This window comes from Bos mutus, chromosome 8 (genome assembly GCF_027580195.1).
Source record: "Bos mutus isolate GX-2022 chromosome 8, NWIPB_WYAK_1.1, whole genome shotgun sequence".
In the NCBI taxonomy this organism is placed as follows: Eukaryota; Metazoa; Chordata; class Mammalia; order Artiodactyla; family Bovidae; genus Bos; species Bos mutus.
The window spans coordinates 60333744-60358739 of record NC_091624.1 but is presented as its reverse complement, the minus strand read 5'-3'; the positions used below and the strand labels follow the sequence as shown (position 1 = coordinate 60358739).

The 24996-nt window shown below is 44.4% G+C and overlaps 1 protein-coding gene across 3 annotated transcripts in view; it reads left to right on the top strand.

Annotated features, from left to right (window-relative positions):
• Positions 1-1654: 1654 nt before the first annotated feature.
• The window catches only part of PCSK5 (proprotein convertase subtilisin/kexin type 5), a 517126-nt gene continuing 493784 nt past the window's right edge, over positions 1655-24996 (top strand). For all 3 annotated transcript variants that reach the window (XM_070375753.1, XM_070375751.1, XM_005892979.2), the window contains exon 1: positions 1655-2351. In XM_070375753.1, coding sequence (XP_070231854.1) covers positions 2160-2351 — 192 coding nt within the window. In that variant the 5' untranslated portion in view covers positions 1655-2159. The remainder of the gene's footprint in view (positions 2352-24996) is intronic.

Below are 24996 nucleotides of genomic sequence, written 5' to 3'. Positions count from 1 at the left end.
GAACATGCAAAGGGGCTAGCCAGTAAGGAGGCTGTATCAGAACTCTAAAGCCCAAGCATAGTACTTATGCTTTACCACCTATAAACAACAGCAACAAACCACATCTAGGCTAGAGTTAGTCAGAGTCTGAAATGCACTAGTCCTTGTTGCCCCCCCATCTTCCCCTTCCTCCTCTTTCTCAGGTATCCAGCACAATGCCTGGCACATTCTAGGTGTTGAAAAGATATGTGTCTAACCAGTAAATAACTAAAATACATGCCTTTCTGCAAATGATTTAGTTCTTCTGATCTTCCACTTCTTCAGTAGAGTGGGAATAAAGCCATTTGGTGGGTTTATTTTCAAGATTAAATATTTAATATGGCATACTTTATACGATATGTAAAATCATAAAATGATATTTTTATGATTTTAACTATGAGTTTTATAAAATTTGCATGTTTTGATTCTGCAGCTTTGGTTCCGCTGAGGGGAGGAGGAAGAAAAGTGAAGCCCTAGGCAGATAAAAGAATCATTACTCAAAGTGTGATGTGTTAATTACCTTCAAATACAGTTAAGAAAGACAATGGGGGATGGGAAGAGGAGAGAGCAAGGGCGAAGGCAGGGGTGGGGGGGGCGGGGAGCGGGTTAGAGGTATAGTGAATACTTCAAAGGTCAGTTGAATTATTTCATAAGGAGTATATTTTCTTTTCACAAGAAGTCGTTCTGTGCCAGAAAAGGCGGGGAGGTTCTTCAGCAGAAGCGGGTAAATCCGAGCTTCTTCCTGCCTGCTGCAGTCACAGTGCAAGATACAGTAATGAAGGCGGCGCAGCCACACATTTATTTCATTCGAAATTCCTCTGTGGTCCTGTTTATATCGAACTCAACACTGTTACAGGGCCGTTCTTGGAAAAGTTGCAAAACTTTTCCCTTGGTGGAGAAAAAGAAGTTCTCATTAGACTCAGTGGAACGAATGAATGAAGTTATTCCCTTGGCCCATCCACTTTCATACCAAATAGTCACAGAAACATCTTTCCCCAATTCCGCGACTGGAATTTTACTCTCCCGTGGTGTTGCCTAGTATAGGAAGCACGGATTTCGAAAGTCAGCAGGCAACACACTCGGCTTTGGAATTGCCAGTGATTGGCTTTTGCAAGGGTCGATGCGCCTTACCGTCCTGTGTGGTAGCTTCTCCCGGGAGCAGATTTTGTGAAATAAACAGTTGTTGAAAAGGATGAAGAATTAATGAAGTGAAAATCTCGGGCTATTTGTTCGGCAATTGACACGCAAGTGACCTCCTTAAATACTTACTTGTTTAAGGAGGTTCAGAGCTAGGATGAATGAATCTTGGGGCCGCTTGACCAGAACCAGCTTGTAAATCTCTTTAGTCTTTCGGGAAGTGGCGGTAAATTAATACAAATCCAGAAGGGAGAGGAGAGAAGAGGGTAAAACCCCCACACCGGAGCTCTGCTCTCAGCCCTTTGGAAAGACTCGCTTTTGCGGCTCTGGACCCTGTAGGTTACAGCCCGAAGAACCCAGCGGCGCTAGGACCTGGTTGGCGCCTCACCGTGGCCGCTTTCGGGCGGGCGGAGGAGGGAGAGGAGGAGGGAGATGTGGAAAAGGAGGGGTATAGAGGGGGGCGGGGGGAGTCATTTATGCAGAGCAGGCGCTGCTGCCATTGCCACTTACACTCCCAGCGCGCTGCTCGGAGCCGGAGGGAGCGCGGGGAGCGAGCTAGCGAGCGCTCGGAGCCCGGGCCAGCAGAGGGGGCGCCCAGCCGCTGCCTGCACCGCCGCCTCCGCCGCGCTCGGGGGCCCCGGGAGGAGCGAGGGCGAGTCGGAGAGTCCGGGAGCCGAGCCCGGCGAGACCCAACTGCGGGAGGGCGCCCGCCCCACTCAGCCGCCTCCTGCGCCGGAGCCGGGGAGCGCCGGCCGACCGCCCCGCGGGCCGTAGAGCTGGAAGCACAGGTCCCCGGAGCCCCAGGGATGGTCTAGGAGTGGGTGCGAGGCTCGCTGCTCAGCTCCCTGCCGGGGCTCGCCGCCTCCTGTCGATCTCCCAGGGCTGCGAGCCGCGGCGGCCGGGGGCTGCGCGCTCGGGCGGCCCAGGCCGAAGAAGTTAGTTGTGCGCTCAGCTTAGAGAGCGGAGCAAGCGAGCGATCGAAGCAGCAGCCAAGCGCCGGGGCCATGGGCTGGGGGAGCCGCTGCTGCTGCCCGGGACGGCTGGACCTGCTCTGCGTACTGGCGCTGCTCGGGGGCTGCCTGCTCCCCGTGTGCCGGACGCGCGTCTACACCAACCACTGGGCAGTCAAAATCTCCGGCGGCTTCCCGGAGGCCAACCGCATAGCCAGCAAGTACGGATTCATCAACATAGGACAGGTAACCACTAGCTGGCCGGGTTCTCGGCCCTGAAGCTGCGAGGGCGGGGGAATGGGGGGAGTCCCCCACGACCTCGCGCTTGTCCCTTCCTCGTCTGTCCCCTCCCCCTCTTCCAGATGTGTTCTTGCAGCTGTTGCCCTAACTCTTCTGCGATGCTCTCTCTCTCCTCTTTCTCACTCACTCATACACACACACACACACACACACACACACACACACTCGCTCTCCAAAGTTGCTACGATTTGTGTTTTGTTTACTTGTTTCTTGCAAATCAGGAGGGACAGGTAGGGTCTCTGGAAGGATCACGAGTGTACATAAGTAGTTTCAGACCCGACTGGACTTTTGCAGTGGAAAGTCGGGGAGCAGTGGACTCTTTTAGGGGTTAGAGGGTAAGCACGCCCCTGGTGCCGGCTCCCTGTGGTTTCTGAGAGCCGGGATAAGAGGGGAGGCAAAGAAGGGAAAGCCTTTCCTGCTCGGACCTGAATTTAGCCCTGAAAAGAAGTTTCCTCTTTTAGGAGCGAGAGAACCTCTGGTCACTCAGTGAAGGCGCCAGAGGCGTGGAGGGCTGGAGCTAGACTCGAGAAAGGAGAGAGAGGAGGCGGCCGGACCCGGCGTGAGCGAAGACTTGTGGGGAGACCTCCTGGCTTCCCCTCTCAAACTGGATAAGCGTGGGGGCTTCTAGATGGAGAGTCGGAGTGGGAGGTGTCAAACTTCCGAGACCACTGACCTGGTTCTGCTTTGGAAAACAGTGGGTCTTCCCTCTGGGAGTTACGTGCGGGACCCGGAGGCGGCGGTGGCGCGGGGTTTTCGTGAGGTGCTTTGAAAGGAGTTGCCCCGCTGGGGACTCAGAATTGAGGGATGTTATGGGAATGATTGGAAGCACTACAGATTTGGAGGTACCTCCGGGCTTGGCTTCCTCGCTCTCTTTCCTGCAAGAAATGGGTGGAAGGGGCAGTGGAAGCAGGTCCCAGAAAGTGCTCCCGCATCCTTACACCCCTCCCACTCGCTTCCCCTGGCCTGGCCCGAGGAGTGGCGCTGGTCTGACTCTGATGAGACTCTAATGGGGGAGGGAGGCGAGGGTGATAGAGGCGCCCTTACAGCAGACGCGCTGCTGGGACTGCTCTGGCTGCACGCGCCCTGCGTGCTCTGCCTGGATGAGGGGAGAGGAAGATGCCGGCTGGGGCCACTGGAGCAGAAGAGCACAGACTGTTGGTTTCTGATGCTATGGAACTCCATGGCCAGGAACATGTCCTCCAGCATGGGTACTCTGGGCTGCCTGGGGGACGCAACATCCAGAGCAGGCAGAGCTGCTGTTACTGCATCTAACAGGAGCATTGGGGCTTCGGAGGAGCAGGAGGGGGCCAGGTGGGGGGATCTTGCTGCTGTTTGAGGTGCCAGAGAGTGGACATATTCTGGAGAAACCAGTCTGGTGGAGGGCTGAGACCAAGGCAAGGCGCATGGTCTGTATTTCTCGTCCCCCGGTCTAACACATACCGGAAAGGAAGCCACAGCCAGCCAGATTTTTTTGTCTGAGTGCTTGTCATTTTCAGGAGAGTTTCATCCTAATGGCTTGTTGGGATTCTACCTGCTTCTTCTATCTTCTTCTTCTGGAAGAAAACATTAAGTCTATTCAAATCTTTTTTACATAAGCTTGAAGTTGGGGGGTGCTGCATGTGACCTGGGGAATTTAAAAGGAAAGGCTAATAATAAAAGTAGTCATGTTAATAATCTTTCCAGATGCATCTTTCAGGTTCAGCTAACACTGGGCATCTCCCATAAAAAAGGCATATTTGGAAGAATAGTTCTTGACCATACACTTACTTCATAATCCACAGAACAACCATTTTTGTTGGATATTACGTCACTTACAGCAACAGGGAAACCAATATTCTGGAGAAGTTACCCATACAGGTCACCTATCTAGACAGTACAAGGGTGTGAATCAGATCTAGGACTGTCTGGTCCAGGCCTACGCTTGCCTGTGAGGATGAAAGGAAGCGGAAGAAAGTAAACTCCCCATTTCCCTGAATTCTGATTTAGTGACTCAGTAGACGGAAAGCAAATGTCCAGGCTTAATACACAGATACTTAATTTCAACCGACCTGGACTTCTTGAACCTAAGCAGCTTCAGGAATTATGAAGTGGAAAGATCTGTATCAAAATAAACTCATTCAGTAGAACTTACACATTTGGAACCTGGCAGAATGGGGGAGAAGAAATTGTCACAGAACTCATTTTTGAATAACCAAACATTGCAGTATCCTGCAACCTTGCCTGACTTTTTACCAAGGGCTTTATAGTGAAGATCTGTGGATTTTCATTTAAAAGGTAATACTAAGAAAATTTACATTCAAGTAACACCAAATGTGGTTTATTGTGGTTTTTACAATGCCAATGAGGAAATTGAGAGCTTACAGGGGTGACAGAGGACTCCTTGAACTGATACCCTAACCAGTGTAAAAACAATTCTTACAGTGAAAAGCATTTCCTCTGTAGATCAAAGGGCTAAGTCTTGAAGGTGGTAAATTGAGTTCACACAAGCAATATCATTGCACTGTAAGGGCCATCCTTTTGTTGTCCTTTCTTTATATCAGTAAGCCAGCTGTTGTTCAGTTGAGGGCAGTAACTAATTTGCAAATGTCTCTAGAATGTGCCCCTGTTTTTAAGCATTTGGGCTTGGGGTCCCACCTCATGTGTCACAGATTGGAACTGAGGTCTTTTATTGTTTCTATAGTCATTTAATATCCTGGTAGTATTTTTGAGGTCTTTCTGAGTAATATTTTAGGTGAATAAGGTAGTGACTTTGTACCACAGTAACAATCTGATTTTGAATATCTGTTCAGTGTCATGTTTTGTGTAGCATCTTAGCATTTAAAAGCCACCACAGGTAAATTTCTGGCCTGGAGATTTCTACAGAAAACCTGGCCTAAACCTGGCCTGTCATCTTCAAGAAAGATAGTACGTGGAGAGTAACACAGGAGAAGTAAGCAAACAGGCAAAAAGAACATGCTTGACATCCTGGAAGGGAACAATAATGAAGCTTTTCTTGGCTTTGGTTCTAGAGATAGCAGTTGTTTGGGTAGGTTTTCACATAATGTTTGTATTTTGTGAATGGTTATGTCTCGAAACTCTAAAATGATGCTGTAACTAGTGGTAGTTTTCATGTCATTATATATCATATTTTGCTTGGCATTACCATCAGCTCTAGAAAGTCCTGCATTTCTTCCCCTATAAGACCCAACGCCAAGCAGTCTCAATATTTATCATAATGAGCACTGCTAAGCTGGCTGAGGGTAGGTACATCTGTCTGTTGGCCCACACGGGGGTGGAAAAAAGAGGCCTAGTTTTTAGCTAGCAGTGTAGTGGTGAGAGGATGAAAAAGACATGAAGGAATAAGACCCAACATAATGTTAATTGTGAACCTTTGTTTGGCTGCAGTCTACAAACCTGGAGGAATTAACTTCTGGGTATTCAAACCCAGAGAGAAGGTCCTCCATAAAGATTGTTTGCTCTGTGCACCAGCTGCATTTATCCATCTGTGAGGTGCTTTTAATCCTTGATTCCAAACTGAGATTACCAGATTACCACCCCCCCTGCCAAAAAAAAAAAAAAGTGTGACTTACGTTGAGCAAGATTCCAGAAAGATAAAGCCAGCTGAGAGTAATACTGGGGAGAATGTTTTACCTGGCAGTCCCATTGAGAGCAGAGACTTGGAAACTCTACAGATGCCATTTGCAAGGTCTAGGAAAGCAGGAAAGTCAGTGAACTTAATGGAGCCCCTGTTCCTTCATCTGTAAAAGAATAAATGAGATAATAGAGGGAGTCGGCTCTGTACTGCTCAGCACATAGTTAAGTAGCTTTGGAAGGTTTGTTGAATCTGGATCTGAAATAAGTGAGATTCAGACTTTATTTAGGTATGATAAAAGGAAGACATTTTTATAATGGAAAATGCAACACACTGAAGATCAGGAAAATATGTTTGATGACTGAGTCAAAAAAGCTAAATCAGAGCTCTATAGACACGGAAATGGGTTTTCCATTTCAACTAACAATTTGAAATAGTTTAAAATAGTTTTCTGCTGGGTTCTAAACAATTCTGGCTGATTTCCCATGGCAGTGCTCCCCTCCCTGGTTGATCTTTGCTATAATCCATTAAATAATGTAGGATAAGCTCACTGGGCATGGAAGAAAGGGAAAAAAAATAATCTGAAGACTGATTATTTTATAAAGCACCTTGCCTTGGTACATTATGAGAGATCATATATGAATTCCTATTTCACTTAATTCTGAATGTGGTTTGCATGAGAAAGGTGATAAGAACCATTTTCCAAATCAGCAGGACAGGATGCTTTAGCAGGAAGAACCTTCTTCAGCAATGTCCTGAAGGTCTCTCACTTTCTTGGTTAGTTTTGACCTGTGAATAATGTGGGAGGCTAAACAGTGGAGGGTGAGTGCCCAGTGCTTATGGATGGCATCAGAAATAGGGGACAGGGATAGTCTGGTGTGTTGTATGGGAGTGCACTGTGCTCCCCTAGTTATATCCTTGCTGCTGCTGCTGCTAAGTCGCTTCAGTCGTGTCTGACTCTGTGCGACCCCATTGATGGAAGCCCACCAGGCTCTCCTGTCCCTGGGATTCTCCAGGCAAGAATACTGGAGTGGGTTGCCATGTCCTTCTCCAATGCATGAAATGAAAAGTGAAAGGGAAGTCGCTCAGTCTTGTCCGACTCTTAGTGACCCCATGGACTACAGCCTACCAGGCTCCTCCGTCCATGGGATTTTCCAGGCAAGAGTACTGGAGTGGGGTGCCATTGCCTTCTCTGAGTTATATCCTTAGGCCTTTGTAAATGGATGTGGGAGTCCCAGAGTGATCCCTGTGTGATGCATCTGGCTTTGCACCCGGCAAGGACCTCGGCTCTGATTTCCACACCCAAGAACCTTAGCTCTGACCTCTGCTATCCACCCTCACATGTGTCGTTCTCATGAGTGGGAGAACCTTTCAGAAGAAAAAGCAGTTCAGAGCTCTTGGCCTGCTGATGGTGGGTCTGTTGCTTTAACCTCATAGGCTAGGAATGGCTGTATGTGGCCATTGGGATTTTCGGGGTCTATTTGAAATGAAACACTGCATTTTTGTGAGCCCCAAGGCAGTTGAATTTGCCTTATGACTATCTTTAATAAGTTTATATCCAGAGGTCCTAACCTTAAAGGTCAGCCAGAGAAGCAGGGTAGTGCTCTGGGAAAGTGTCCAGCCATGTCTGACTCTTTGGTTAAGGGAGGGAGTCCTGACCCAGAAACATCCCCTGGGCAGGGAGGGGTATTTGTGTTGTCGGTTCAAGTTATGCGAAGCAGTGTCTGGGTTTTCCCCAAGGCTGAAGTATCTGCAGACATCTCTGTGCCTCGGGATTTGATCACTTGTCTAATTCAGGTTGGATTAAATGACAAAGAAGCTGACTTTGACTTCCTGGGTAGTAAAAATGAACATGTATAGATGCTCATGTTATGAATATGCTATATATATGAATTTTTATTTTTATCAGGATTAAATTTGCACGTAGTTTAGGGTTGCAAAGGGTCAGACATGACTGAGAAACTGAACTGACTAGAGTGCAGTTGCGCGTGCAACATTCTCACTAGTTCAACAGGTTACATCTCTCCACCTAAGTGTACCAAGAAGGAACTATCCAGACCAATAAACTCTTCTATTTGAGTTAACCCTAGGAGGAAAAAGAGACTAGAAAGAAAACTAAACTAAGTCAGAAGGTTTGAGTGAAACTCTAGGGTTTTCCCTTTTATTTATCAACCTGACCCTCAAGTTGGGGACCTGAGCACCTGCCCCATCTACCTCTCAGGATTGCTGTGTTATCGAGTGCCCTAAGAACAAATATGAACATATAAATAAAGACAGACATAGGAAGTATTATATGATCTATAAGGGCTCCAAGGAGATGGAGGCTGCTCCAGAGGAAAAGTAAGAGAATGCAGGAGTTACTAGGAGTTTCTCTAGTGGAGCACTGGTGAATTTCCAGGTTCTCGTAATTGCCCCTGGGGATCTACTGGAAACAGAAATGGGGAGGAGTCAGTGTGGCATCTGACTCTCCCATTGTTGTTGTTCAGTCTCTCAGTCGTGTCCAACTCTTTGAGAGTTGACTGCAGCACGCTAGGCTTCCCTGTCCTCCGCCATCTCCCGGAACTTGCTCAAACTCATGTCCAATGAGTCAGTGATGCCATCCAACCATCTCATCCTCTGTCATCCCCTTCTCCTCCTGCCCTCAATCTTTCCCAGCATCAGGGTCTTTTCTAATGAGTTGGCTCTTCGCAACAGTTGGCCAAAGTATTGGAGCTTCAGAACCAGTCCTTCCAATGAATATTCAGGATTGATTTCCTTTAGGATTGACTGGTTTGATCTCCTTGCAGTCCAGGGACTCTCAAGAGTCTTCTCTAACACCACAGTTCAAAAGCATCAATTCTTCAGTGCTCAGCCTTCTTTATGGTCCAATTCTCACATCCACAGATGACTACTGGAAAAACCACAGCTTTGACTAGACGGGGCTTTGTTGGCAGTGTCTCTGCTTTTTAATACGCTGTCTAGGTTTATCATAGCTTTTCTTCCGAGGAACAAGTGTCTTTTAATTTCATGACAGCAGTCACCATCTACAGTGATTTTGGAGCCCAAGAAAATAAAGTCACTGTTTCCATTGTTTCCCCATCTATTTGCCATGAAGTGATGGGACCATATGCCATGATCTTCATTTTTTGAATGTTGGGTTTTAAGCCACCTTTTTCACTCTCCTCTTTCACCTTCAACAAGAGGCTCTTAATTATTCTTTGCTTTCTGCCATAACGGTGGTGTTATCTGCATATCTGAGGTTATTGATATTTCTCTCGGCAATCTTGTTTCCAGCTTGTGCTTCATCCAGCCCAGCATTTTGCATGGCAAGTCTCACATTTCCCCTGAGAGCCTTGGAGGGTGGTGTAGGGCTGGGACAGCTGACCAGAGCATCAAGCAGCCAGGGCTCCCCATCTCTTGGTTGAACAGTTTTGGTTTATAAGGCATATGCGATGTGGAGGTTGCATGATTTTTTATTTTTATATAGACAATCAAACATAGTCTTTTAAGATAGACTCAAATATGAGTTATGTGTAGGAGAGTAGTGGAAATAAAACTGAAATACAGAGAGGCCCATAAAGAATACAGACGGGACTCTTTTGAGTACATGTGTGAAAAACCCAACTCATAGTGCTCAAATAAAACCGATAAACAGGCAGATAAGGGAGCAGGGAATCTGTTGGTTTAAACAGATTCACATGCCTTTATGTGAAGTTCTAAAGGCAGAAGCTGAAACTTTTTGCAGCCAAGCCTCATCTTATCTGTACTTTCTTCAAGGCAAAAACCTACCCTGACCTAAACTGACATCAATTAGGACATTAATGTGTTTGATTGCAGAAATCTATGACTGAGTTTGATTTTGAGGATGTTGTCCTTGATCCACATAGAGTGTATATTACATTCCACTGTACTTTTCTCATCTGAAGAATTATGAATTTCTGAAACACATATAGATTCAAGTTTCAGAAAAGTGATTGTGGGTCTATCCAGCTGAAAAGTCAGAAGCAGTACTAACATTGGATTCTTATCTGTTTCCCTGTATTTGCTTCATTTTCAGTTGGGCCCTTTCCATGAGCAGTAGAGCTCTTTTGATTCATAGTACCTCTCTCATGCAGTCTTGAAATTAACCCCTGAAAAAGATTTCAGTTCTTCCCCAATTGGGTCATATCCCTATTTTCAGGCCAGTCACTTTGTTTGTGGGGGTGGTGGTGTTTTGGTGAGTTAGCTTGGGTCACTTGTCCACCCTTGAAGTGAGGGAGATGTTGACATTGGGTGGGCACCCTACCAACTGAGGAAGGACAGTTTCCTAAAAGAAGAGAGGATGCCACCACTAGAATAAAGGAAAGGACATGTAGGACAAGAAAAATACCCACCACAAACCAGATTATATAAAGCCTGAAATGCCTAGGTTAGGGAGTTTCAACATGATCAAGGAAGATAAAGAATTACATTGAAGATCCCTGAGAAGGAGGCAACACCCTACTGATTCAAAACACATGAGAATCTACCATGTAATCCATACTATACTTTCTGCTGTCAGGGACCTAGGATGTTTTTATCCATAACCAGTACTAAGGAAGGCAAGTACTGATGGAGTCTCAGGCAGTGCAGTATGGTTCAGCCTTGCCTGGTGGGGAATTCGCTGGTAGCTGTGTGCATAATGAACTGGAGGAGGTAGAGAAGGTATTGTGTTGGGCAAAGTTATTGTTATAAACACAGAACTTGGGAAAACTGAAGGAACAGATTTGGAAGCTCTAGTATAGGTGGATTCAATGTGGCTCAGTAATCCAGTGGAAGGGAACGATGAGAAAGAGTGAGAAGATGAAGAGGAAAGAGTTTATAGCTTGGGGCCAGGAACATGGGGGTCATCTGTGGCATGAGGACAGCCTGCAGGAGCCTTTCGGGGAACGACTTGGGAGGTCCAGATGTAGTGTTGTCAGCAGGTAGAGAGTCATACAGATGGAAATGTACAGTAGCCAGGAGAGAATTTAGGGCAGGAGAGAAGTGAGGACTGCTGCTCGGCCATCTCAGTGTAAGTAAAGCTGTGAAAGGATGCAGGATGCTAAGATGTGAGGCAAACAAGATAGGAGGGCTGAGAATACAACCCGAAGGAATGTCTCCATGTAGAGGGCAAGGGATATAGGGAGTAGATGAAGAGGGTGGGGAGGCCCTGAAGACACAGTCATGAAGCCACGGAGGGCTACACTAGAGAGAATCTAGGTGATGAGAATTGAAACATGGTGCCCGTGCTCTTAACACCAGTGCCTGACCGAATAGTGAGGGGACGTTTCACTGCGCATCTGCCCTCCCTCCTACGTCATCTCCCTTCATCTCTTTCTCATCAATGTCCTGGAGTATTTAGGATCATAGGTATAGAACTAAAAGAGTTTGAATCCTAATACTGCCACTTCCTAGCTGAGGCACCCTAGGCAAGCATCTTAAAGATGCTTAAAGAGGCACCCATTTGTCTTATTTTCTTCATGTGTGAAAAAGATCTAATAGTATTTCCCTCCTAAAATTGCTGTGAGGATTAGTTAAAAGTAGTTAGAATGGTGCCTGGCACATATTACATACCCAGTGAATCTCAATTGTTTTATCTTGTTTTTATAAGCCAAGTTATGCTCAGTTTCTATATACTTACCATTATATCGTGAGGCTTTTCCAATGTTACTGAATACTTTTACACACACTTTAATGGCTGCATGATTGAAGGTACCATACTAAGTTGCAGTTAGTGTGACCATACACCAGTCAGTCCTAAAGGAAATTGGTCCTGAATATTCATTGGAAGGACTGATGCTGAAGCTGAAACTCCAATACTTTGACCACCTGATTCAAAGAACTGACTCATTTGAAAAGACCCTGATGTTGGGAAAGATTGAGGCAGGAGCAGAAGGGGATGACAGAGGATGAGATGGTTGGATTGCATCACCACCTCGAGGGACATGAGTTTGAGTAAGCTCCGGGAGTTGGTGATGGATAGGGAAGCCTGGCGTTCTGCAGTCCATGGGGTCGCAAAGAGTTGGATATGACTGAATGACTGGACTGAACTGAACTGATACCACAGTTTGCAAGGGAGAGCACTGGTTTATGCCTGTAGTAAATCAGTTTATCTCCATTCAGTATTTTTTTTTTTAATATCCCCTTCACTTTCAAACATATCTGAGTTTGGCAGAGAAATGATATGGTCAGCCTGATTGAATGTGTGTGTTTGTGTGTGGGTGTGTAATTGCATATCTGTTCTTCCATTGGCTGGGAAAGCTGGGCTGTGCCTCATTCCTATTTGTGTCCCCAGCACCAAGCACAGTGGGTGGCATAGAAGCACAGTGGGCCCTTGGGGCAGCAAGCGTAATGGGTATACCTGGAGAGGCATGGATCTGGAAAGCGAGAGGAACATGGGTGCCTTGAGACTAAAGAGGAACGAGGGTGAATGGAAATACAGGGAGTTCATGTTGGGGAGGAAAGGAAGCGAGCGTGTGTGGACAATGGCCTGGATCTCATTATCAGTTCAGAGGTGAAGGCCACCGGCAGAGAGAGGGGGAACTGGGTGAAATTAGTGGCCCAGTGCTTCAGTGTTTGGGAACATTGTTAGGAAATTCTGATAAGAGATAATGACCAATGCCAGTGAGAAGAGTTGCCAAATAGCGATGGCAATAGCTGCTTTTATGTAGTTATTGCTCAGTAAGTAGTGGTTAACAGAAAGGGTGAGAAAATGAACCAGCCTCCATTGTTTTGTGCTTTTGTCACTAATACTCAGGAACCTGAGGTTGCTGCTGCTGCTAAGTCACTTCAGTCGTGTCCGATTCTGTGCGACCCCATAGACGGCAGCCCACCAGGCTCCCCCGTCCCTGGGATTCTCCAGGCAAGAACACTGGAGTGGGTTGCCATGTCCTTCTCCAACGCATGAAAGTGAAAAGTGAAAGTGAAGTTGCTCAGTCGTGTTCGACTCTTTTCGACCCCATGGACTGCAGCCTACCAGGCTCCTCCGTCCATGAGATTTTCCAGGCAAGAGTACTGGAGTGGGGTGCCAGTGCCTTCTCCGGAACCTGAGGTTAGATAAGGACAAAACAGGGAGTTAGAATGTGAGTTAGGGTGAGAGAGAAAGGAACAAGAGACTGTGGGAAGCTGGGGGTGATGGGGATGAATGGTTCTTGAATGCAAAGGATTCCATCTTTGAAATGATAGACCACAGTGTCCAGGCAGGGCCAAAATAGGACTGGTGAACCAAAGGCATAGGGCAGTTATAAAGGCTGTAGTTCAAAATGAAAATGGAAAGCCAGTTTGGTAAGAGGAATAGAGGTGGAAAGATGGAAGTCATCCCAGAGGGTAATTTTGTTTATATAGACTAGAACTGTTCTGCATAAAGATAAGGTCCAAGGTGGGATGACCAGGTAGAGAACAGGTGAAGGTCAGTGACTTGGATGGAATCAGGAAACTGTGAGACTGATATTAGCAGGGTTATCAGCTTGGTTAAGATAAGGTTTCCAAGTATTTCGTGCTGGTGTACCCACTAGGCAGATAAACATGAAGTCTGCCCCATACTTCAGTTCTCCTTTGGTAAATTTAGGTATTATCTCTACTTTACACATCTGTGCATTACTATTTGCACTGCAGGTCCTGTGTCAACTTAAGGGATAAAGACAGACACATGAGTGATTGCTTTCAACTCTCAAATGAACCTTTCCATATTTGATTTAAAAACTGAAGATTGTGTTGAGCACTGAATATGGAGGGAAGGTTGTAGACAAAGAATGTGAAGCCAGGAATAATATTTAAGGGTGATTTTAAAATGTTTTATACGATGCCACATTTTATGCTTGCCTTTACCTTTTAGTTGTCATGTACACTACTTTCCATTATAATAAATAATTATACCTATAATTTATTCACATCATGTGGTCTGCCCTTTACATAATTATATAGTATAATGAAACTATGTATCTTTTATGTATTCTTAGTTTAACTTTACTGCCTTATAAGAATATGGATGTATTTTGAAATGTGTTTTTAAACTTATTTATAATTTGCTCTCGTATAATGTATAATATTTTTAGATTGCTCTCTACAATCTTAGATTAATCTTGTTTGCATTTAATGTGAATCAGATTGTTAGGTTAGGGTTAGCATCATACAAGAAGCATGAATTTCTAGTTGAATGTTCTGTGCATTATGCGTGCATGCTCAGTTGTGTCCGACTCTGTGACCCCAAGGACTGTACCCCACGAGGCTCCTCTGTCCATGGGATTATCCCAGCAAGAATACCTGAGTGGGTTGCCATTTCTTGCTCCAGGAGATATTCCTAACCCAGGGATTGAACCCATGTCTCCTGTGGCTTTTGCATTGGCAGGCGGATTCTTTACTGCTGAGCCACTTGGGAAGCCCTGTCTGTGCATCATCTAAGGGGTTAATTCTGTCCTGGGCAAATTGCTTTGTGGATACCCTGCCATCATTGAAACTGGTTAAGATTTATTAAAAACAAGTCCTACCCTGCTGCCTTTCCCAGTGTGCATGTATGTGTACACACACACAAATATATATCTCATATATATTTTCCCTGAGTACTTAAGGGCTGATATTTTTGTAATAAGTACTTAAGGCCTGGTATTTTTCTACTCTGAGAAGCTCTTACAGCTGTAAAAATATACCAGTTCTCTCCATATCAATGTTCCCAGGCTTGTACCTTGTTTTCACTAGTTGAAGTTTCTCAACCATAATAAAACTGGGCAGTGCTCACGAGTTTGAATGCAGTGCAGGCGGGGAAGACAGTTTCAGGACCTTTAATCTTGTAAGTGTATATCCGTAACTACAAGTTTAGAAGTTTGCCACTTACTCATCCTGGGCCTATTCTAGGTGCATTTAATGTTTTTTGTTTTTTTTTCCCCTGTATGTGTGTGGGACCCATTCATCAATTTCAGTTTTTCAAGAGAAAACTAAATTGTAGGCCATTTAAGATTTATTATAGCCTAGTTTCCAGCAAAACCTTTTCTCTTTATTTTTTTTTAACCTTGGGGTGTCTTTCTACTTGTTTGGTGCTCATGAGCCAGTTTACCAAATGCTGCATTGTTTGACTCACGATAGGATGATGTCATTGCTTCTGGGCTGGTTGGATGATGCTGAGAATCAGTAAACAAAACTCAGGGATGAAAACAGGTGACTTGAATTCTCCTCTAGGTCCTGCCCTGCCACAAATTTTCTACATTCTCATGAACTGGTTACAGGTTGTTGTTGTTGATTTTTTCCTGTCTTAAAGGATTAGTTTTATTCATTGTTTTATTTTAAAAATATTTATTGAAGGATACCATCGAGAAAATCAAAAGACAACCCACAGGATGGGAGAAAATATTTGCAAATCACATCTGATGGGACTTGTATCCAGAATATATAAGGAACACCTACACTCAATACTAAAAAACAAATACCCCAGTTAAAAATGGGCACAAAAGATGTGAATAGACACGTCTCCAATAAGCACATGAGAATATGCTCAGCATCATTAGTCATTAGGGAAATGCAAATCAAAACCACAATGAGATACTAATTCACATCATACTCAATTGGACTGCTATAATCAGAAAGACAGATAATCACAAGTGTTGGCAAGGATATGGAAAAATTGGAACTCTCATATGCTATTGGTAGAAATGCAAAGTGTTGCAACCACTGTGGGAAGACAATCTAGCAGTTTCTTAAAAGGTTAAATGTATTAGTAGACGTACCATATGATCCAACAATTCCACCCCTAAGTATACATTCAGGGGAAATGAAACATTTGTTCACACAAAAACTTATAGACAAAAGTCTATGGCAGCATTATTCACTGGAGCCAGAAAAATGGAAACAACCCAAATGTCTATCAACTGATGAATGGACAAACAAAATATAGTGTTTCCTTACATGGAATATTCTGCAATAAAAATGAATGAAGTACTAATACAGCTTCCTTGTTGGCTCATTGGGTAAAGAATCCATCTGCAATATAGGAAACACAGGAGACACAGGTTCGATCCCTGGACCTGGAAGATCCCCTGTAGTTGGAAATGGCAACCCACTCCAGTATTCTTGCATGGGAAACCCCATGGACAGAGAATCCTGGTGGGCTCCAGTCCATGGATTAGCAAGGAGTCTGATATGACTGAGTGACTAAGAACGAATACAGCTACAACGTGGATGAACCTTGAAAACATTTTCCCTGGCTAAGTGAAAAGAGCCAGTCACAAAAGGCCATGCATGTAGGATTCTGTTTATACGAAATGTCCAGAGTAGACAAATCTACAGAGAAAGAAAGTAGATTAGTGGTCATCTAGGACTGGAGCAGCGAGGAATTGGTGGTGGTGGGGTACTACTAATGGGTTTGGGGTTTCTTTTGGGGTGATGAAAATGTTCTAAAATTGAATGTGGTGATTTTTATACAGCTATATAACTGTACTAAAAATCATTGAATAGTATACTTTGATGAATGTATGGTATTTGAATTTTATCCCAATAAAGCTGCTAAAAAATAGTTATTGAGTACCTGTTGTTTAACAGCCATTTTAATAGTCCAGTCCCACTATATCTGTCTTTAGTAAGATGTCTGCTCACATGGGAGATGGCAGTGGCACCCCACTCCAGTACTCTTGCCTGGGAAATCCCATGGATGGAGGAGCCTGGTGGGCTACAGTCCATGGGGTCGCAAAGAGTCAGACATGGCTGAGCAACTTCACTTTGACTTTTCACTTTCATGCATTGGAGAAGGAAATGGCAACCCACTCCAGTGTTCTTGCCTGGAGAATCCCAGGGATGGGGAAGCCTGGTGGGCTGCCGTCTATGGGGTCGCACAGAGTCGGACATGACTGACGTGACTTAGCAGCAGCAGCTGCTCACATGGAGCTTATATTTAGTGGAAGGAGCCAACCTATGAGGCAGTTATGACATAAAATAATTTCAAATGATAAGTTGCTATTGGAAAGCAGAATACATTGGTAGAGTCTCAAGTGCCTGAGGATGGGAGGACTCCTTTAGATAGGCTAGTTAGGGAGCCTCATTAAGTAGGGAGCACTTGAGCAGAGATCTGAATAAGGAGCTGGCTATCTGGAGGTCTAGGGTGGGGTGAGGTCCACACAGAGGTGACAACAGTGCAAAGTCCCTAGAGGAACAGAAACCAGCTGGTGTAAATGAAGTCTAGTTACCAAGGATGAAGGGGTTGAGCTTGCGATTGAAGAGGATGGTCTTAAAGCTTAATTTTGATGATGCCATTTACCTGTTCAGAAGTCAACAGTAGCCCCCATTGACCTTCTGCATTTAAACAGATTCTTCGTCTGGGCTTTTAAAGGCTCCTATCTACTTTTCTCAAAATACTTTTCCCGTCCCTTTTTTTTTCCTTTGCTCTATCCCTTAACAAAGCCAAACTGGACTTCCCATTATTCCCCAGATCCTATACGCAATCCTTTCCTGTTTCTGTGCCAGTCTTTCCACCTGGAATATTCACCTGACTCCTTGCTCTTCTGGAAATTCTCTTCTTCAAGGTACATCTCAGATGTCACTTGCACAGTACCTCACTCTGGAAATACAGGTATAGGCATAGTCACTCTGATATTTCAGTTTGTTGACTCCAATTGTATTTTGCCCCAAATCCTAAGAGGCTGAGTGTAGTTAAGTTTTTCCTTCTTTTTTCTCCTTGTAAAAGGCTTAATTATTCTGTAGCACATAACATGGTGTTGGCTGTATGTAAATAATCATTAAATATTGATCAAATCCTAAAGTATATTATGAGCCAGTAATGTATATAAGATTAAATCTGAACGCTGGAGAAAAATGACAAAAAATTCTACTACCCAGTCAAAAGGGAAGGCTAACAGTGTATAGTAAATTCTATAGGGGAGTATTTAAAGGATATAAAGAAGACATCCAGGATTGATGAGTCATATGTGTGTGTGTATTCTAAAGTCCATGGATTCCTGGGAAATAGCCTAATCCTTATCTTTGGCTATTTCAGATCTTGGCATCGTCAACAGGGTTGTTCTTCCTGGCTTTAACTTCATGAGAATTCTTAGTGGGAGAGTCAGAGTACACAGTGAGACATCTTCCACCCCGAGAGCCAAGTCCCAGATCATCCTAGCACTGGGATGGCTTTTCCAAGGATCCCAGGGAACCCTGAGGGCTCTACTGTCTGTGCTCATCTCTCTGGGGGTAACAGTGCAAGCTTTGTGTCTTTCGGACTGGGAGGAATAACAGCACAGAGGGACCCCCAGTGATGGAATTGGTCAGTAGTAAGAGGAGGTTTCAGATGGCAGGCAAATTTTAGTCTGTGTGGAATCATGGGAGTAGCAAAAATAAGCAGATTTGGTGCATGTGACAGATCTTAAAACTCTGTATAATATAAGCCAGAGAGTCTTGTGATAGTCAGAGGCCCATGGCTGGCCTACCTGGATCAGCCGTGGCGGAGCTTACCTGGATGGGCCATTTTGAAAGGCTGAAGTTCTCAAGTTAAATCTGCATGAGAGGAGGAATTAAGGCTCCAGGACAAACAGACATAAATTAAGCCCTGCAGCCAGTCCTTAAGGAGTAGCTTCAGAAATATCCTTGGAGATAGGAAATAAACTCAGGACAAATAGAGAAACTATCCATTGGGAGTTAGCTCCACTTAATTATGAATGGAATGCTCTCTTAGTTGGGTGACATGGCCAGAAGCCAGTCTCTCAATCAAGATGGGTCTCCCCATCTGACCTTTTCACTTTGATCAGATCTAAGCCTCAAATAACCAGATAGAGGAAGGTGAGTTATATTTTCTGGGTCAGATGAAAGGGAGATGGGAAAGCTGAGTGTTCTTGTGCTGTATACGGTTCTGAAGCGAGCTGTTCCTTTCTCTCCATTGCGATGGATCTGCTGTGCATGTGTGCTAAGTCGCTTCAGTCCTGTCTGACTCTTTGTGACCTTTTGGACTGTAGCCTGCCAGGCTCCTCTGTCCATGGGATTCTTCAGGCAAGAATACTAGAGTGGGTTCCCATGCCCTCCTCCAGGGGATCTTCCTGACCCAGGGACCAAACCCATGTCTCTTATGTCTCTTGCATTGGGAGGTGGGGTCCCTACCAATAGTGCCACCTGAGAAGCCCCTGCTGTATGTTAGCCCCCTGTTACTTCTTGTGTGGACTATCGTACCAGTCCTGCCCTGTCCTTATGTCTTCCTATGCAAAACATGTCACGTAAGGCAGTGTAGTTTTTTCAGCAACCACTCTGGTCAAAGAGACTTCCTCTTTCTCCTCTGCTCTTGATCCCTCTTCCCACCTCCCCTTCCCCTTCCCACTCCCCTGCCCCGCACCCACCATCTATTCTAGATATCATTCAGCCTAAATCTTTTGCCGTTCTTTGTGCATGTACTGCCATGCCCTGCCTTCCTTCCCCTGATCATGTGGCTCCCACTGCGTGGACAGCCTCATGTCCAGTTCTTACTTGTTCAGCAAAGCCCTTCTCAGATGTCATTTCCTCAGATGAGACTGCCTGTGGATAAAACTTTTTTTGTTTAAACTCTTATTGAACTTGTAAGCTTCTTTTTCCTGGCATTTGACGTTTTCAGTTTGTATTCCATTTATTTGTCTATCTTCTTTCCTTTAATAGATATTAATCCCCTAAAGACAGGATTTTCTGTCTGGTTCATCTTTGTATCACATATGGTACCTAGAAGAGTGTGCTCTGCCATTCAGAGGGCCTCGGAAAAATATTCTGAAATGGAGAAATGGTTGTGAGTAAGTGAAGGTGAAAAGGAAACAGAAACCATAGCATCATTAGTACTGGCCCCTGAATATTTTTGGTTCTCCTCCTCGCCATGTGATAGGATTGTATTTCCGCATTTGGGGTATGAGTGTGCTCCTCTAACTTCTGTGGGGCAATGAAATGTGAGCAGAAATGACACACACCCCCTCTTTAATTGTCAGTGCTCTCCATCTGCCCCACTGTGATCTGCAAGCTCCAGGTGCTGGGTGCTCCATTGGCCTGGGTCCTTGCGGGCCATGCTGAGCAGCGCTCCCAGCCAACGCACAATGGACATGCAACATGAGCTAGAAACACGCTTTTGTTGTTTTCAGTCACTGAGATTCATGGGTTCATTTGTTTCTGCTGGGGAACCTGGCCAGTTCCCACTAATACAAAAGTACAATAGTTTTCTCCTTAGCCTTGCACAGAGTATACGTGGAGATCTGTTATTGAAGAGGGAGAAAGATTATGTGATATTCTGGATAAGAACCCTGTGACTTAATAGGAAGACCTCAGGGATCTCAGGTATGCATTTTGCTCATTATGCAAGTGATAATTATATGTGTTAAAAAAATCAGAAACCAGATATTAGGTATTTCCAAATGTGTGTATAGGATTCTATTCCTTAGAGATTTGCATTTCTTGAAAGAAACCCTGAAGATCCCAGAGCTTAATTGCACCTCATTGCCTCTCTCCAGGCTTGCCAGCCGACTGGAGATTTGTTTCGTGAGTTCAGATATACATTCAAAAGACCAGGGAAAATTGAGGGTTATTTCCTTTTCCAAGGGGACAGAAACCATGTATTACAGTTTGTCTTATTTTTTTCCCATCAAATGAAGATAAATGTTAGCTTTGTACCTCAATTAATTGTTTAATAGCGAACCTGCTTTCTGCTTGCCAACTGTACTTGTTTGTTTGTGCCTTGGCTAAGGACCACACCATACTCTCAGATTATAACACCACTGCTACAGAATCCACTTAAATTTGCCGCTGCATTCCATGGGCCATCGTGTCTTCATTGTTAGTGAACTGGCCTCCCAAACGTGTGGCTATACATGTTCTTACTGATTTCTGTGAGGTGGACATAGTGGAGAACATCTGAGATTTAAAATGTTATGACCTGAATTTCCAACTGTTGACATGAATCCAAAGCAGCAGATTTTTCTTCTTTGGCAAGACAGAATTGAAGCAACATGCAGTGATTTGGTTCGCCAATTTGTGAGCTGTTAAAAATCGGAATAACTTAGAATGAGGAGAGTAAGCGCTGCATAATGTGAAAAATATTCTAAAGGTCACATGGCTGTGCAGCCTTAGACAAGTTAAGCACCATGAAACTAGAACTATTTTGAATAAATTTGAAACTGCATGTGAATGAACATGTGGATATTTTTTTCACTGCTAAAATATTGTTACCAAAGAAGTCAAAATCTTATTTAGTTCACCCTAAATCTGAAAATCTGAAGAGACAAAGGTTCTAATGAACCCAAGGAGGCTCTGATTCTGCCTTTTAGTCCTGCAGCAATGGAGCCATTTCTGGACTTTTTTTTTTTTTTCCCCACTGTGGCTTTTTTTTTTTTTCCTTTGCTATCACTCTGTCCTTCAACATACACTGCAAATATCTTAAAATATTTACCCAATACTAAGTACACTACTGAACTCTGGAAATGCAGCAGAGCACAAAAATCTCTACCTTCTTTGAACTTACAAGGGTTTACAAGCTTGCTTCAAAATAAATCACCCAAAACCCCTATGGCTTAACATGATAGTCGTTAACTACTATGGGGCTGTGAGTCGACTGTTAGATTCTTCAGCCATCTGTTGGGTCAAGTAGGGCCTGGCTGGTCTGGGATGGCTTCACTCATGTTCCAGTGGTTGGTCCTGGCTGCTGGCTTAGATTATGGGGGTAACTGGCCATGGATCTCTCATCTTCCAGCAAGCTGGTTGGGCTTCTTCCCATAGTGACAAGAAGGTATCTTAGTGGCCAGAGAGAAATCCTCAATGTGCAAGCTCTTCTCAAATTTTTGCTTGTGTCCCATATATAAACCTAGACAGTGTATTAAAAGCCAGAGACATTACTTTGCCAACGAAGGATCATCTAGTTAGAGCTGTGGTTTTTTCAGTACTCATGTATGGATATGAGAGTTGGACCATAAAGAAGGCTGAATGCTAAAGAATTGATGCTTTTGAGCTGTGGTGTTGGAGAAGACTTGAGAGTCCCTTGGACTTCAAGGAGATCAAACCAGTCAATCTTAAAGGAAATCAATCCTGAATATTCATTGGAAGGACTGATGCGGAAGCTCTAATACTTTGGCCACCTGTTGAGAAGAGATGCTGCTGCTAAGTCGCTTCAGTTGTGTCTGACTGTGCGACCCTATAGATGGCAGCCCACCAGGCTCTGGGATTCTCCAAGTAAGAATACTGGAGTGGGTTGCCATTTCCTTCTCCAATGTGTGCATGCATGCTGAGTCACTTCAGTTGTGTCCAACTCTGTGCGACCCTATGTACAGCAGCCCACCAGGCTCCTCTGACCACGGGATCTCTAGGCAAGAATACTGGAGTGGGTTGCCAGTGGGAAGAGATGACTCATTAGCAAAGACCCTGATACTGGATCTTTGCACTGGTCATAGCAAACACCCACTTCCAACAACACAAGAGAAGATTCTACACACGGACATCACCAGATGGTCAACACCAAAATATATTCTTTGCAATTATATTCTTTGCAGCCAAAGATGGAGAAGCTCTATACAGTCAGCAAAAACAAGACTGGGACCTGACTATGGCTCAGATCATTAACTCCTTATTGCCAAGTTCAAACTGAAATTGAAGAAAGTAGGGAAAACCACTAGACCATTCAGGTATGACCTAAATCAAATCCCTTACAGTTATACAGTGGAAGAGAGAAATAGATTTAAGGGACTAGATCTGATAGAGAGAGTGCCTGATGAACCACGGACAGAGGTTTGTGACATTGTACAGGAGATAGGAATCAAGACCATCCCCAAGAAAAAGAAATGCAAAAAAGCAAAATGGCTGTCTAGGGAGGCCTTACAAATAGCTGTGAAAAGAAGAGAAATGAAAAGCAAAGGAGAAAAGGAAAGATATAAGCATCTGAATGCAGAGTTCCAAAGAACAGCAAGAAGAGATAAGAAAGCCTTCCTCAGTGATCAGTGCAAAGAAATAGAGGAAAACAATAGAATGGGAAAGACGAGATCTCTTCAAGAAAATTAGAGATATGAAGGGAACATTTCATGCAAAGATGGGTTCAATAAAGGACAGAAATGGTATGGACCTAACAGAAGCAGAAGATATTAAGAAGAGGTGGCAAGAACACACAGAAGAACTGTACAAAAAAGATCTTCACGACCCAGATAATCACAATGGTGTGATCACTCACCTAGAGCCAGACATCATGGAATATAAAGTAAAGTGGGCCTTTGAAAGTACCACTACAAACAAAGCTACTGGAGGTGATGGAATTCCAGTTGAGCTATTTCAAATCCAGAAAGATGATGCTGTGAAAGTGCTGCACTCAATATGCCAGCAAATTTGGAAAACTCAGCAGTGGCCACAGGACTGGAAAAGGTCAGTTTTCATTCCAAACCCAAAGAAAGGCAATGCCAAAGAATGCTCAGACTACCGTACAATTGCACTCATCTCACACGCTAGTAAAGTAATGCTCAAAATTCTCCAAGCCAGGCTTCAACAATACATGAATGGTGAACTTCCAAATGTTCAAGCTGATTTTAGAAAAGGCAGAGGAACCAGAGATCAAATTGCCAACATCCACTGGATCATGGAAAAAGCAGGAGAGTTCCAGAAAAACGTCTGTTTCTGCTTTATTGACTACGCTGGAAGTCTTTGACTGTGTGGATCACAATAGATTGTGGAAAATTCTGAAAAAGATGGGAATACCAGGCCACCTGACCTGCCTCTTGAGAAATCTGTATGCAGGTCAGGAAGCAACAGTTAGAAGTGGACATGGAACAACAGACTGGTTCCAAATTGGGAAAGGAGTACATCAACGCTGTATATTGTCACCCTGCTTATTTAACTTGTATGCAGAGTACATCATGAGAAACACTGGGCTGGATGAAGCACAAGCTGGAAACAAGATTGCCAGGAGAAATATCAATCAGATATGCAGATGACACCACCCTTATGGCAGAAAGCAAAGAAGAACTAAAGAGCCTCTTGATGAAAGTGAAAGAGGAGAGTGAAAAAGTTGGCTTAAAACTCAACATTCAGAAAACTAAGATCATGGCATCCAGTCCCATCATTTTGTGACAAATAGATGAGGAAACAGTGGAAACAGTGTCAGACTTTTATTTTTTTGCAGTCAAGAATCACTGCAGATGGTGATTGCAGCCATGAAATTAAAAGACACTTACTCCTTGGAAGGAAAGTTATGACCAGCCTAGACAGCATATTAAAAAGCAGAGACATTACTTTGCCAGCCAAGGTCTGTCTAGTCAAGGCTATGGTTTTTCCAGTAGTCATATATGGATGTGAGAGTTGGAATATAAAGAAGGCTGAGCATCAATGAATTGATGCTTTTGGACTGTGGTGTTGGAGAAGACTCTTGAGAGTCCCTTGAACTGCAAGGAGATCCAACCAGTCCATCCTAAAGGAGATCAGTCCTGAGTGTTCATTGGGAGGACTGCTGTTGAAGCTGAGACTCCAATACTTTGGCCACCTGATGTGAAGAACTGACTCATTAGAAAAGACCCTGATGCTGGGAAAGACTGAAGGTGGAAGGAGAAGGGCTCGACAGAGGATGAGATGGTTGTATGACATCACTGACTCAATGGACATGAGTTTGGGTGAACTCCAGGAGTTGGTGATGGACAGGGAGGCCTGGCATGCTGCAGTCCATGGGGTCACAAAGAGTCAGACACAACTGAGCAACTGAACTGAACTGGTACTGGGGAAGATTGAAAGCAGGACGTGAAGGGGATGAGAGGAGATGGTTGGATGGCATCACTGACTCAATGGACATGAGTTTGAACAAGCTCTGCTAGATAGTGAAGGACAGGGAAGCCTGGTGTGCTGCAGTCCATGGGGTATCAGAGTCAGACAAGACTGAGTGACTGAGCAACAATAAAGTATATGAACATCTCCTAAGTCAAAGCAAGTCACATGACCAAGCCCAGCTTCAAGAGGCAGTGACGTAAACTTCACAGCTCCATAAGAAGAGAGGCAAAGAGTTTGTGGTCTGTTTTGCAGTCTATCACAGGAGACTGTTAATAAATAATTGAATGATGAACCAGAAGTGTGTCGACTGGTGGTAGATGCAGTGGATAGAAAGCAGGG